Source organism: Tympanuchus pallidicinctus, unplaced genomic scaffold, assembly GCF_026119805.1.
Source record: "Tympanuchus pallidicinctus isolate F22 unplaced genomic scaffold, pur_lepc_1.0 scaffold27, whole genome shotgun sequence".
In the NCBI taxonomy this organism is placed as follows: Eukaryota; Metazoa; Chordata; class Aves; order Galliformes; family Phasianidae; genus Tympanuchus; species Tympanuchus pallidicinctus.
This window is the reverse complement of record NW_026294744.1, coordinates 8,433,086-8,445,328: the sequence shown is the minus strand read 5'-3', so window position 1 is coordinate 8,445,328 and position 12,243 is coordinate 8,433,086. Positions and strand designations below refer to the sequence as shown.

At 39.8% G+C, this 12,243-nt stretch overlaps 1 protein-coding gene across 12 annotated transcripts in view; it reads left to right on the top strand.

Moving 5' to 3' along the window:
• Positions 1-12,243, top strand: part of SOX5 (SRY-box transcription factor 5) — a 637,700-nt gene that overhangs the window by 575,007 nt on the left and 50,450 nt on the right. For all 12 annotated transcript variants that reach the window (XM_052690772.1, XM_052690776.1, XM_052690774.1 and 9 more), the window contains one exon: positions 3,425-3,571. In XM_052690772.1, the coding sequence (XP_052546732.1) occupies positions 3,425-3,571 (147 nt within the window). The remainder of the gene's footprint in view (positions 1-3,424; positions 3,572-12,243) is intronic.

Genomic DNA, 12,243 nt, shown 5'->3' with positions numbered 1-12,243 from the left:
ACTTTGAGAGAGACTGATTCCTACACTGTTGAAATCCTAATGGTGAGGTAGAAATGCTCTTTTGTTTCAGTTTGATTTGTTTGTGAAATGAATGCACAGATTCTTGTCACTTAGCTGTCTTGATTCACAGCGTTTGGTCACACCAGTGCACTTTCCTTGGGTATAAGTTAAAGGTCATCATGTCCTATAGCAGTTAACTAGTAGCAGAGAAGTTCAATAATGTCAAAGCTCAAAAATATTGACAGTTTAAGAAATATACCGCGTGTTATATGTTTCTGTCTTTTCTTTTTTTAATGGTTGGAGCAATTCTAATGTTAAATAGAAATCAGACCATTAGAGTTTTGTAAGATAGATGGTTTTTTGCTTCAGAGCTGGGCCTGATGTTGCTTTTCAGTAGAATAGTTGCTTTGTGTACTAGGAAGGGACTTCATAAGAGGTTACTCTAACAAGAGACCTTTTATAAGGTTTTATTTAATGTTTATTTTTAATTTTCTAAATCAATTAAATAGAGGTGAGATGTTGAACCTGATAGCAGGAGGACTAAGTTTGTAAAAAGCATGAATGAAGGCTTTATAGGTTTTCTTCCATGTCTCTTTCCAAATTACTCCATTCAACTCTTGTAAGAAAATCTGTCTTGAGGAATGTTCCCTTAACTGAGTACATGAAGTGATTTGAATTTCCATATATTCCACTTATCTCCTAAAAAGATAGTTTTTGTCCTGGACTGTTGCGCAGGGAAATCCATCCCTCATCCCTATTCAGTCATCATCTTGTTTGTAAATGTTGTCAAAAAGGTGATTGATGGCGGTACTGGAAGGAGGAGCAACGTATTTCTCAGTGAGCTCTGGTGTTAGATGGTACTCTTGTTGTTAAGAATCTTACTATGTTATGCAACTATTTCATGTGACTTAGTTCTAATTACTCATTCTCTGGACCTCATATGAAGGCTAAAAGCTACTTGGGATAGATATTTTCTTTATTTTTTGAAAATTCTGCCCCAGAGGCTTACAGAAATTTCTGGGAGACTGTTCTCAATAGGTCAGACCCTGTATGGCCTATCAGTGTTGGTTCAAGGTCTCAAAGTGTCTGAACTAATGTTGTTGGTTTTACTTCTATTTCCATGCTATACTTACTGTCCGATACCTAATTTATAGATTCTCGACAATCACGAACCTTTTCTGCTTAGTAGTCATTTTACTTTCTTTTATCTTTTCTTTTTTTCCATAGTTGCCTCAATTTGTTTTGTCAACTCATGAATAGGGAGCAAAACAAAGGCAAAATCTTGATCTACTCTATCCTGACCAGAGTCTGATTATATTGAGATATTCCCAAGACATGCACGCTATTTCTTAAACAACTGTTGCCCTTCTGATATATTATTTTGTACATATCGCTGAGTTGATTTTCCTTGAACTGCCTGCTGCAGATCTCCTCTGGTTCGCACAAACCCTTGTTCCTTTCTCCCTGTTGTATTTATTCTTCTTTTGAAGGAATGAATGGATATGAACTTCCACTGATAAATACATGCATTTGAATCTGTGACTGATTTGTGGCTGGATTGTTTTTGATGACTTTTATCTGTAGTTGATTTGCATCTATTTGGCTCTGGCTGGCTGAGGGTAACATGGAATAAATGAATAAATAAATTCAAGGAAGAGGCAGGGAGAGAACAGATGAATGAAGGGTGATATGGGAGGAGAGTGACACTAAGCAGAGAGATGGATAAATGGTGATTAAGAAGTACAGAAAAATAGGGAACAAGCAGTGATCAGAGTAGAAGAAGAGATTCAAAGGATTCAAAACTGAAAGGAATAGGAAGTCTGAAAAGAACAGAATGAGTGAAAAATAAGTAAGAACTTGGTGCCTGATTACACTTACAGGAGTAGAAATGAGATGCTGTTAATTACGTGAAAGGGTTAAGATTGTTTACCAGTGAAGAGAAGAGTTTGTACAGGAAACCATGGAACAAAGTCCAGAGCAGAGATGATGTACATGCATTACTCATTTCTTCTCCGCTGAGTTGTCCTAGCCTTGGAACAGTAAATCTTCCTCATTTGATCGAGTTAAGTCTTTGCTACAGGACCTACATACTCTGAACTCACATGAGCAGTGTTTCTTTACCTTTTGCACAGTTCTATGTGGAATACTCCCATTAAGCTTATTACACTGAATCCTCATTTTCAAACTTGCTGGGATTGGTTAGTGTTCCACTCTGTCCTCCATTCTGACCTTCATGCTTTTATCAGCATATGCAATTAATTAAAAAACAACAGCAGAACAAGTAAGCAGCACAAACAAGACTGTCTTAGACTAGCCATATTGAAGATCTTAACATTTTTCATGTCCACTTCCATGTTCCTGCATGTTATCTCTTGTCACGTTGTATCTCAGAAGTTCTGTTAGCACCTGCAGGCAGAGTGCTCCACTGCTCAGTGTTACACATTACAGGTGTACTGCCCACTACCAATAATACATAGCATGAGTCATTGAGTCTGAGGACTGAAGGTCTTTGTAGTTACATTACCTGCTCTCTCAGGTATCCAACTTCTATTTGGCTTCATGTGAATTTCTTGCTATTCACAAAGCATCAACAATTGCTGCCCACTGTGTTTTATTTTCTCCACTTTTTACTGAGAAGTCAACGGAGCTTCCAGGCATTGCCTGTTGTCTCTCTGCTTTTGACCACTGTCTGTGAAACTTTTAATGTAGAGCTTAACTTTAAACAGGTGGCTGTGTTTGTAATTATTCACATGCTAATATTCAAGTAAGTGGAGTGCCTCACTGGTTTGGTTTTAAGGGAGTAAAACGTTACCATTCCGTATATATTTTCCATTTTCCACTAAAAGAGTTCTTAATCTTGACTGGAGCTTCCAATTGCTAATTGACAGCATGTAACCAACAGTATTTTTATATTTGTATGTATTGGTGCTCCAGGACCCATCTGAGAGTGGACTTTTACAATAAGTGCAGAACAAAATTTTGTCATTCCCAGCCTGTAACACGGTATAGCCTATGCATACAAGACAATCACAGAAATAAATGTAAAGAAATGTAAAATGGTAGCACGGTGACTGACATATTAAACATGGTGTGAATTTCACACCATGAAAATAATGCATATTATTGTTGGAGATGCTGTCACAGCTGAGGCCTCTCAGGAAAGGAAGGATTGCCCAGTGGTTCAGGCAAGGCACAAAGATTAGCTTTTGTTACTTGTTTTGAAACCCTGAGGAATGAATTACAAAATTTGAGATAACGATTCTTGACTTGGAATATGCCAGTATGCCAAATAAAAAAAATAGCCATCAGAATGTAAAGATAAAGTCTACAGTAGGAGAAGTTTTTGGAAAATGACTTATTGATGATTTTTTTCTCTCTCTTTCTTTGTCTCTTTTTGTGTGCATGTTTGTTTTTGTTTTTACAGCAGTTGTATGCTGCCCAACTTGCTGCAATGCAAGTATCTCCAGGAGGCAAGATACCTGGCATATCCCAGGGTAACCTTGGTGCTGCTGTATCGCCTACCAGCATCCACACAGACAAGAGCACAAACAGCCCTCCACCCAAAAGCAAGGTACTGTACCAGGCCCTGTGGCATACTGTTCCGGGCAGTATTGAGACTTGCATGTACATTTTTTTCTGATTGTTCTCTGTGTGTCTCTCAGCTTTATTTTCATGATGCCTGTGTGAAATAAGAGAATAGTCTTAGTGAGTTCCCTTGCAGTACCCTAGTTATCACACTGTGATTCCCTCCATTTTCGGTAATGGATAGTGTACAGGGTGACAGGCCTCCTATGCCAGCACACAACAGCCATTTCCTTTCAGGACTCCAAACTACAGTCAGATCAGCAATTTAGAAACCAGTAGGGTATCTCAAAGGTAGTCAGATCCTGTCCTGGGGCCCACTGGGAGTTTATGGAAGAATAAGTCTCTGAGGCAGTGTGTGTTATGTTGCAGACTAAGCTGAGATCTGCTTAGACAGCAAAGGGGATGAATAGTCTTAGCCATAGCTGGGCAATCAGGTCTGCACTCATTTAAGAGGTCGAGTTAGCAGCTTGCAGTCACAACTGCATAACGCTGACATTGCTTAGCCAATTGTAGTTATAAAAAAACACTACGTGCAAGGGAACACATGCTCAGCGTACACCTCAGCTAAGCAAAAGTAACCAGTCAAAACTGAATGGCACTTCTTAGTTGTTGCAAAATAGTTAGGAAGAATTTAGCTAAGGAATGCAGGGAAGAAGCACTCCCATTTGGGTGACAGCAAGAGCTTGATAAAATTTGTCCTTTCAATTTTTTACTGTCCTCTAGCACACTGTCCATGTCCTTTATCATGTCAGGAAAGATTCCTTGAATTGACAATAGTGTCTTGTTTTTTATACCCTAACAGTAACGTAGCCCAGATTAAAAATAACCAGACAATTGCATAATACCATTGTCAGCTCAGTGAGTCCAAGGATAAAGTAGATGGTGTGGAACCAGGGGCTGTTGTGTTAAAAGAAAAAAACAGTCTTTAGGTCAACATTTCTTCCTTTGCTCCTCTGTAGAGACTTTCTGGATTCCCGAAGTTTATCCTTGGCTTGGCCTTTTATGTTCTGTAGAGCTGGGATCACAAAGCCATGCAGTGCCTGATGGTCCTTTTTTTCCTGAATGTTGTGTCTATGGTTAACGAGATTTTTGTGCATTTCATGTGGGTTTTTGTGTGTGGCTAGTGGCTTGCTAGACCCACTGCACTTAACATCCCTGTGTTGATTTTGGATCTTGTGTGCATGCAGGACTTTCGGTGAGATCTAAGGGGACACAGTATTTATTTTGTGGCAATTGTGGAATTTTAAAGCCTTCTGTATCTACGAGTAACGTCAAGCACAACCGTCTTGCTGGCAGCTGTCAAGATCAGCTATGTTCTCTCTTGTGTTTTATTGCTTTTTCGTACTCCTAGGTGTCCCAGTGCCTTTGGCTTGCAGTCTTGTAGGACACAAACAAAGCTTACTTGCAGATTGCTGAAAAAAAAAAAGAGTGGGCCACGAGGAAAGGGAGGGGGCTCCAAAAGGCTGTAAAATTGTGCAGCGTGAGCCCTGTGATGCATGCTGTTTTCAATCTGCTGTGTGCCAGTTGGAGGCTCAGAGAGAGAGCGAGAGAAAGAGAAAGGATAATGCTGAGAAATGATAGAGTGGCTGTGACCTCCAAGCTCAGCCTGGAAATCCAAGACATTGATTTCACTTAGCATTCCTGCTGAGAAATCCGGCGGAGTTCAGTTGTAATAAAAGAACAAGATTCTGTTCTAATGGTAATGGCGTATGACAGACATACCACTTTGTCTGTCCTCAGCACCAGAGAGAGGAGAATTGGAGAAAGGTCACCTGACCCGCCTGTGGTGTTGTGCGAATGCTGTACTGAGCTTTGAACTCCAGCCTAGAAGCACAATTATTTATAATACTAAATGATAAAGGAACCTTTATAAAGCCTACAATAATTAGAATAAAGCTTATACAATAGTGCCATGGCCTGGCTCAGAAAACATGCTGGCAAATCCCTCATAGTGGCAGAAACTGAAGCTTATATGTTGAAACTAAACACCTCTGTGTCTTCGTGGGTCTTCCTTGGCTTTTGCAGAGCATGTTAGTATTTAACATTTTCAAAAACATAATGTTTGTTCTTATTTTTTTATTAATATATTTTTTTAATCTGTTGCCAGTCCATATCTGTCTGTTTAACAGCCTTTTTTTTTTTTTAATTAATGCCAGCATCGACTTGGTTCACAAAGTAAGTTTGTGGTGGTCTTTTTCACTGTTACAGCATGTCAGACCTCCACAATGAACAGTTAATGCTTTAGACAAGCTCTCCATAGATGCTGTTTGCTGAATCTTAATTTTCAGCCCGCAGTTTACACTGGCGCAGCATTGGAAATACACTCAAGTGTTTGGAGACAAGGAGACAGCCTTACCTGAGAGTGTGTCAAGCTCCTGGCAAACATCTAGGTCACTCTGAAAAGCTGTGTTTTTTCCCTCTTGTATAGTGTTAAAGTTAGTGTGCTGCTCTTTGCAAGGATTCTTCAAAGTCGGCTTCAGCAGCAGATGGAACAACTGCTGGCTCTAGAAATGCTGAGAAGCATCAGAGGGAGTTTGCCAAGGATCATCCTTTAAATCTAGTAAGACTTGAACACATCCTCAAAACTCCTTTAAGATCTTGGCAACTCCCATTTTGGCAAACCTTTTATCAGCAGCCCTCACCAGTGTTTGAACACTATGCTGGGCAGGCTAACCTGGCGTCTTCTGTTCTCTCACCCGCCTTTCGACAGATGTGACCTGGAATAGTCAAATTCACTTCCTAGGTTTCTGTACTGTAACTTTTAGGAAACCATAAAGCAGAGAGATGCCATTATGCCGTGCTGTACACATTCTGTCAAGTTTTGGTTAGGAAACTGAACTGGTGTCGTACATTCTTCCAAGAAGAAATCTCCGTGCCAGAAAAATTGATTTAAGAAACAGAGCTGTGGACTCCGTCCAAAAGAAAATGCGTGTGTCTTGCGGAAATGGATTTTAACACAGCTTCTTCTTGAGCAGTTTTAAAAACAGCCGGTATGCTAATCATACCATTCAAATTTACCAAGGCCTCCTCCACAACCCATTTGAAAAGCAACTATCTTTTAAGTTTGCCAAATTGTGCTGGATTTCCAAAGTCTGTCTTAAGCACATTTTGCCTTTGATCCTGTAAATGCTTGCATGCTGCTCAGCTTGGGTGTTGTTCAAGGTGGTTGCACACTCACAAATAAGTAGGAGATGACAGACAAAGGTGAAGATAATGACTAGGCAGGATAACTTAACCAACCCATGTTGTGATGAACTTCAAGCCTCTTGCTTGAACAGAAGTACCCAAGGTGGGAGGAGGGGATGCACTGTTATAGTAAATATGTTTATCTGAGCAGTAACCCTTACCATGGTACCTGGATCATCGCCTAACAATTGCCATCTTCACTGAAATCAGGTGAGGTACATCATGCTCTTGAATAAGAAGAGCAACGTTACTCTCACTTGTAAACAGCCAGGGCTCTGTTCAGTCCTACTCATTTTTTTATGTTGCAGGTATAAATATAGCATCCTAGTGCCTGTGCGATGTACTGTCCTAGCCCTTTCCATGTAGCCTCTCAAGTACAGTATTTCAGGAGTGAATTTTCAGTGTAGCTCGTAAATGTAGCTAAATGATTCCCAGTACTTCATAGAGCACAGTGCATTGTCTGTAGCATCTGCTGAAAAAAGGAGCACTTCAGTGTGAAATGTGACAGGAGAGAATTCCTGGGCAAATTTCTTGTAACCTCGTTATGACCTCAACCCTAACCTTACTCACAGTTGTGTCTCCATCAGTGGCAACAACACATGGATTGTCCAAATCAATTTTTTTGTTCTTTTCAAATACTTCTGGCAGTGATGTTACTATTTGCTCAGCAGTAGCACCTGGGAGTTGTGACAAGGAAAGGAAATGGGTTTCAGTCAAGCCAGAAACAGCACTGCGCAGTTGGATGTACACAGTCAGATTCTACTCAGCTGCAATATCCAGACAAATATCAGTATGAATAATTAATTGAAGGTGGTTTATTGTCATATTATTTTATATAAATAAACACTGGATTGAAAAGTTTTCATGTCACCTGTAGTCAGCAGTAGAATCTCATTTGAAAGACTTGGAGCTTGCCTCTATACCACAGGACAGATTGGCTCTAAAATGTCCAGAGATTCTCTAGGGGAAGTTCTTCCAATTTGAGGAATATCTTGTGACATTTTCTGCCACATGCATCAGCTGTGTCTTGCATCCTTCTTGTAGTGTAGGAAGGACAGAAAGGGATGAGCAGCATGTTTGCTCATTTCTTACCAGTCAAGGCAAGCCTGAATGTAAAACTTCAGCTGAGTCACTGTTGATTTGATTACCAGCTATAGATCACTCTGAAAGTAATGCCTCCTAGTTCACTTCTGTGGAAATTAAAACAGATACAAAGAGCACATTACCATTATTTGTTAGAGCAAAATAGTGTGAAAACACTATTTGTCAACATAGTCACCACCATTAACTATATATTTTCACCAGTGATGAAAAGGAGTCTGCATGCCTTGCTTATAAAAGTCTGTCTGGCCATCCAGAATGTAGCTTGTCTTTCATGTTGTTGTCATGTTGTCTGGAGAAGAGGAGGCTCAGAGGAGACCTTATAACACTCTACAACTTCTTGAAGAGAGGTTGTGGTGAAGAGGGATTTGGCCTCTTCGCCCAGGCAACAAAGAGGACCCAAGGAGATGTCCTCAAGTTGTACCAGAGGAAGTTTAGGTTAGACATAAAGAAGAACTTTTTCTCTCAGAGAATGGTCAGGCACTGGAATGGCTGCCCAGGGAGGCGGTGGAGTCACTGTCCCTGGCAGTGTTTAAGAGGCATCTGGGTGAGGAGCCACGAGATATGGGTTAGTGCTTGTGGTGGCAATGGTGGCAATGGACAGTTGGACTAGATGATCTTGCAGATCCCTTCCAACCCTGCAATTCTATGATTCTGTGATTCATCACTGCTGAAGCACATCAGCCATCATCCACTGTTTGATCCCCATAAACATTCAGCAAGCATTGAAGAATGTCAGTTGGTGCCATTTTTTTTCTGCATGAAGGAATTCAGTGCACACTTCTGCCTCATACGCATTTCCATGTCAGACACCACTTTGTCAGACTGCCCCTCTCCTGCCATCTGTCACACGACAACAATATGTAGCAGAATGTTGATGGGAAGGTCCAACCTGTACTGCCATACCACTAACATCCATCTCTGACTCTTCATACACTTTAAGTATAAACTACATAAAACAGGAGGCATTATACATTTGATACCAGGGACGAAAAATAAAGGATAGGAGCCCTTGGATATGAGAATTTTTAATTGAAATACACCATAGACTGTGTTATTAGGAAAAAATAAGTAAGCTGTAGGGAGCTGTTTGGGGATTTTCTTGTACTAGTCCAAACTGGGGGATGAGACTGTACTTTCCAGTTTGAGTAGAAAATCTCTTGACTCAGAATAAGAATATAAAGGAAAAAAAAAGTATCTGAAGGGAGGGAGAAGGAGAACAGCCATAAAACTGCCGAGTAATAAAAACACTCATCTGGATGATATTTCTGATTCTACTTCAAACAAATTGTTGACTTGAACTTCATTTTAGCTGACTACCCTAAGCCCTGTCAGCTGAGTATATTTCTCTCTTTTGTATGATAGCACAGAATTTGAAAATTCGTCCTAGGGAGATGTTGGAGAAAAGAATTAGGCTCCATTATGTACATGGTAAGTTGCATCAGCTTGCTTGACACATCAAGCTATGGCTATTGCACAAGGCTAGCTTGTAAGTAGACACACAGCTTTCTTGTATCCTCACATTTCCCAGTCCTGATCACATTATTTTTCATGATTGAGCATGTTGCAAAAAAGTATTCAATTTCAGCTCTGGAAATAATAGCTACATTACTGTTAAAATGCAGAAGGATAACCGTGTTTGCTTTTTGTAACATTTCCCTTTGTTTAGTATTACCAAATATTTTTGGAGACATGAACTAGATGTTCTGCTCAGCACTGTGAAGTATGTCAGCTATGAAGAGGACAACTGTATCTTTATAAGGACAGTTGATCATTGCTGTGGACAGGTGATCAAATGGTGTCGCTTTTTCTTGTCTGCAAACGGATTCAAAAATAAGATCCTGTCTGAAACTTCCCCTTTGCACCTTGCATACTATTGGCAATTACTGTCCTCTATCAGTTGAAGAGCTCAGTAGCTGCTGAATGCTTATCTAAGCAGCAGGAAATTAAGGCATTTTTATTTTCAGTAAAAGGAGTACTGGGGTATTTTAGTGTGAAGAACAAAGTCTCGTTAAAGTTTGTAAGAGGCATTGTTACTGCTACAACATGGAGGTTACGTAAACAAAAGGTTTATCTGGCAGATTTGCAAGGCTCTTGTGTTTCTGAGAACTCCTGGGCTGTTCATAATTCTTTGTATGCTCTTGATTAAAAATAAAAATCTCTTTGTAAGTCAATCTATTAAGCTTTTCTGCACAAGAATAGTAGTTAGCACTAGAATATTATGTATCACTACATTTGAAACATTATTCAGTGCTGTATTTCTCAATCCCCTTGTCAGTCCATCCAACAGGTTAGAAGTAGCTGTAAGATAATTAAGGAAAACCTTATAGCATGGATGCAGCAGTGTATAGGGAGCTGGAAACTGAGACCTCCTCTGCATTATCTGTGCTATGCTACTTGCTGTGCTGTTTGTTTAACATCAGTGTCCATTCTTAATGGAGAGCTTTGTAGCCAAATATCTCTTTACCTGGAAGCCTTTTTCCTTTGCTGCCTATGCTTTTAATCCCATAAAAATAAGATGTAGAATTGATGACAGAATCTTTAAGACAATTCTCTTCTTTGCTCTCCTTCCTGTATATGATGTTCAGGCATAGAAACAATGACTTTAAACCATTTGCCAGAGCACAATGAAGTGATGTGTGTTAATGGAACTTCTTAAGATGCTCTTCTAAAATAGTGAGTGCATTCCAAACAGTAAGAACAGCGTTAATAGTGGTATCTAAAAAGCAGCAGCAGCAACAGTAGAGACTTGCGCAGAATTCTCTCCGCCTCCCACACCCCTACTTCCCTAAAAATAAATTAAATACATGGAGGGGCTTCTAGGATGCTTTTTTAGATTAACTCTCCACAGCTATATTTCCTGATACTATGTCTCTCTGGCAGGAGCCTGTTTCTCGAGTTGAGTTGGTAGAAAATCAGCCCTCACTCGGGCTCAGTTGGTGTTTTTTGTAATGAAAACTCAGAAGAAAACATAATGAAGAGAAAAGGGGTGGAGGGGGGGAGAAACACGCTATGAAATTTGCACTTAGAAAACAAAGGCAAGTTACATGAATTAAGCAATACCACAGCATTTCTGTAAGAGATCTTCAGAAATCAGATGGGGAGCAACAAAGATGTAAAGCGAAGTGGTAATGACAAATCTGCAATGTGTGCTTCTTACTAATTCATTACTGTTCTTTCCTGCTAATGCCTTCCTTTACTTGCTGTAAATAAAGTGGAAAGGTGGGAGTATAGGGCAGGTAGATTTTTTCTTTTATGATTAAATGATCCACAACAGGGGCTTAATGCTGAAGATACAGCTATTGTACTGTGCACTGTTACTTTCAGTCCAGTTCAATTTCAGAATCCTTCAGCATTCAGCAGAGCTGGGACATAATATTTGGTTCCAGATCTTTGTCTTATTCTGGAAATCAGCATTGTCTTCTGCCAAAGCTGTATGGCAGTTCTGCCCATCCTAGAAAAGAATACTTGAGTGAGAAAGAGCAGTATTTTGTGAGGCTGAGGGGCTCCCAAACGAATGTCATACGTTTGAGTTTTTTTAATGCCACCAGGTTAGCTGTTGCATGGATGTTCGTGGTTGGTCATACCATCTCAAGAATAGCAGTAAAAGTGTTTAAGGAAAATGTGGAACATGGAGTTGCATAACGAAAAAGGGAAAAGTTAGATTTTTCTGGCTGCAGTGTTTTTGTTGAACATCCTCACCTTTTGGTAGCTGGAAAATATTTAAAACAGATTATTCCTGCTGTGGAAGGGGTACTAACCTTGAAGAGAAATATGTGAAGTTCATCTTGGGAGGTAGCATTTGTTATTAATTCGAATTCTAATACGATCAGTCTAGCTGCTTCTGGAAGCTGCTTGCTTTGTCTGCAGAAGAGTCATTTGCTTCCATGTTATGTACTAAATTTGAAATTAATTCCTCTTTACATATTCAGGCAGAATGCAATTCAAGCTAGGCATTAAAGAAATGTATTTTCTGATACTCCTATACCCGGTGTTGAATGATTACCATAGCTCTACAGCTATTTCTTTTAGGCTGAAACATGTTAATCTGTAATCCCTGATAGCAATGGATAGTTGAATAGAAGCAACGCTAGCAGCAGAGTAGAGGAGTCCATTTTGTTTTCAGAGGCAGTTTATTATGGGTTAGTATTAGCTCTGGAGTGGTATGAAGTGCTTGGCAAATATTTCAGTGAAGCTTCTGAGAACAACGTGTTTGTTCTACAAAGTTCATTTTGACTTGTTTAGTGTTAAATGAAATGGTGGGGAAAAGGGTTTCAGAGAAATTGTGTGCAAATCAGCAATTTGGAACACACTCATTTCTCAGAGCAGTGTAACTACATGTTGTGACTTTATAACAGGTAGTTTCCTTGA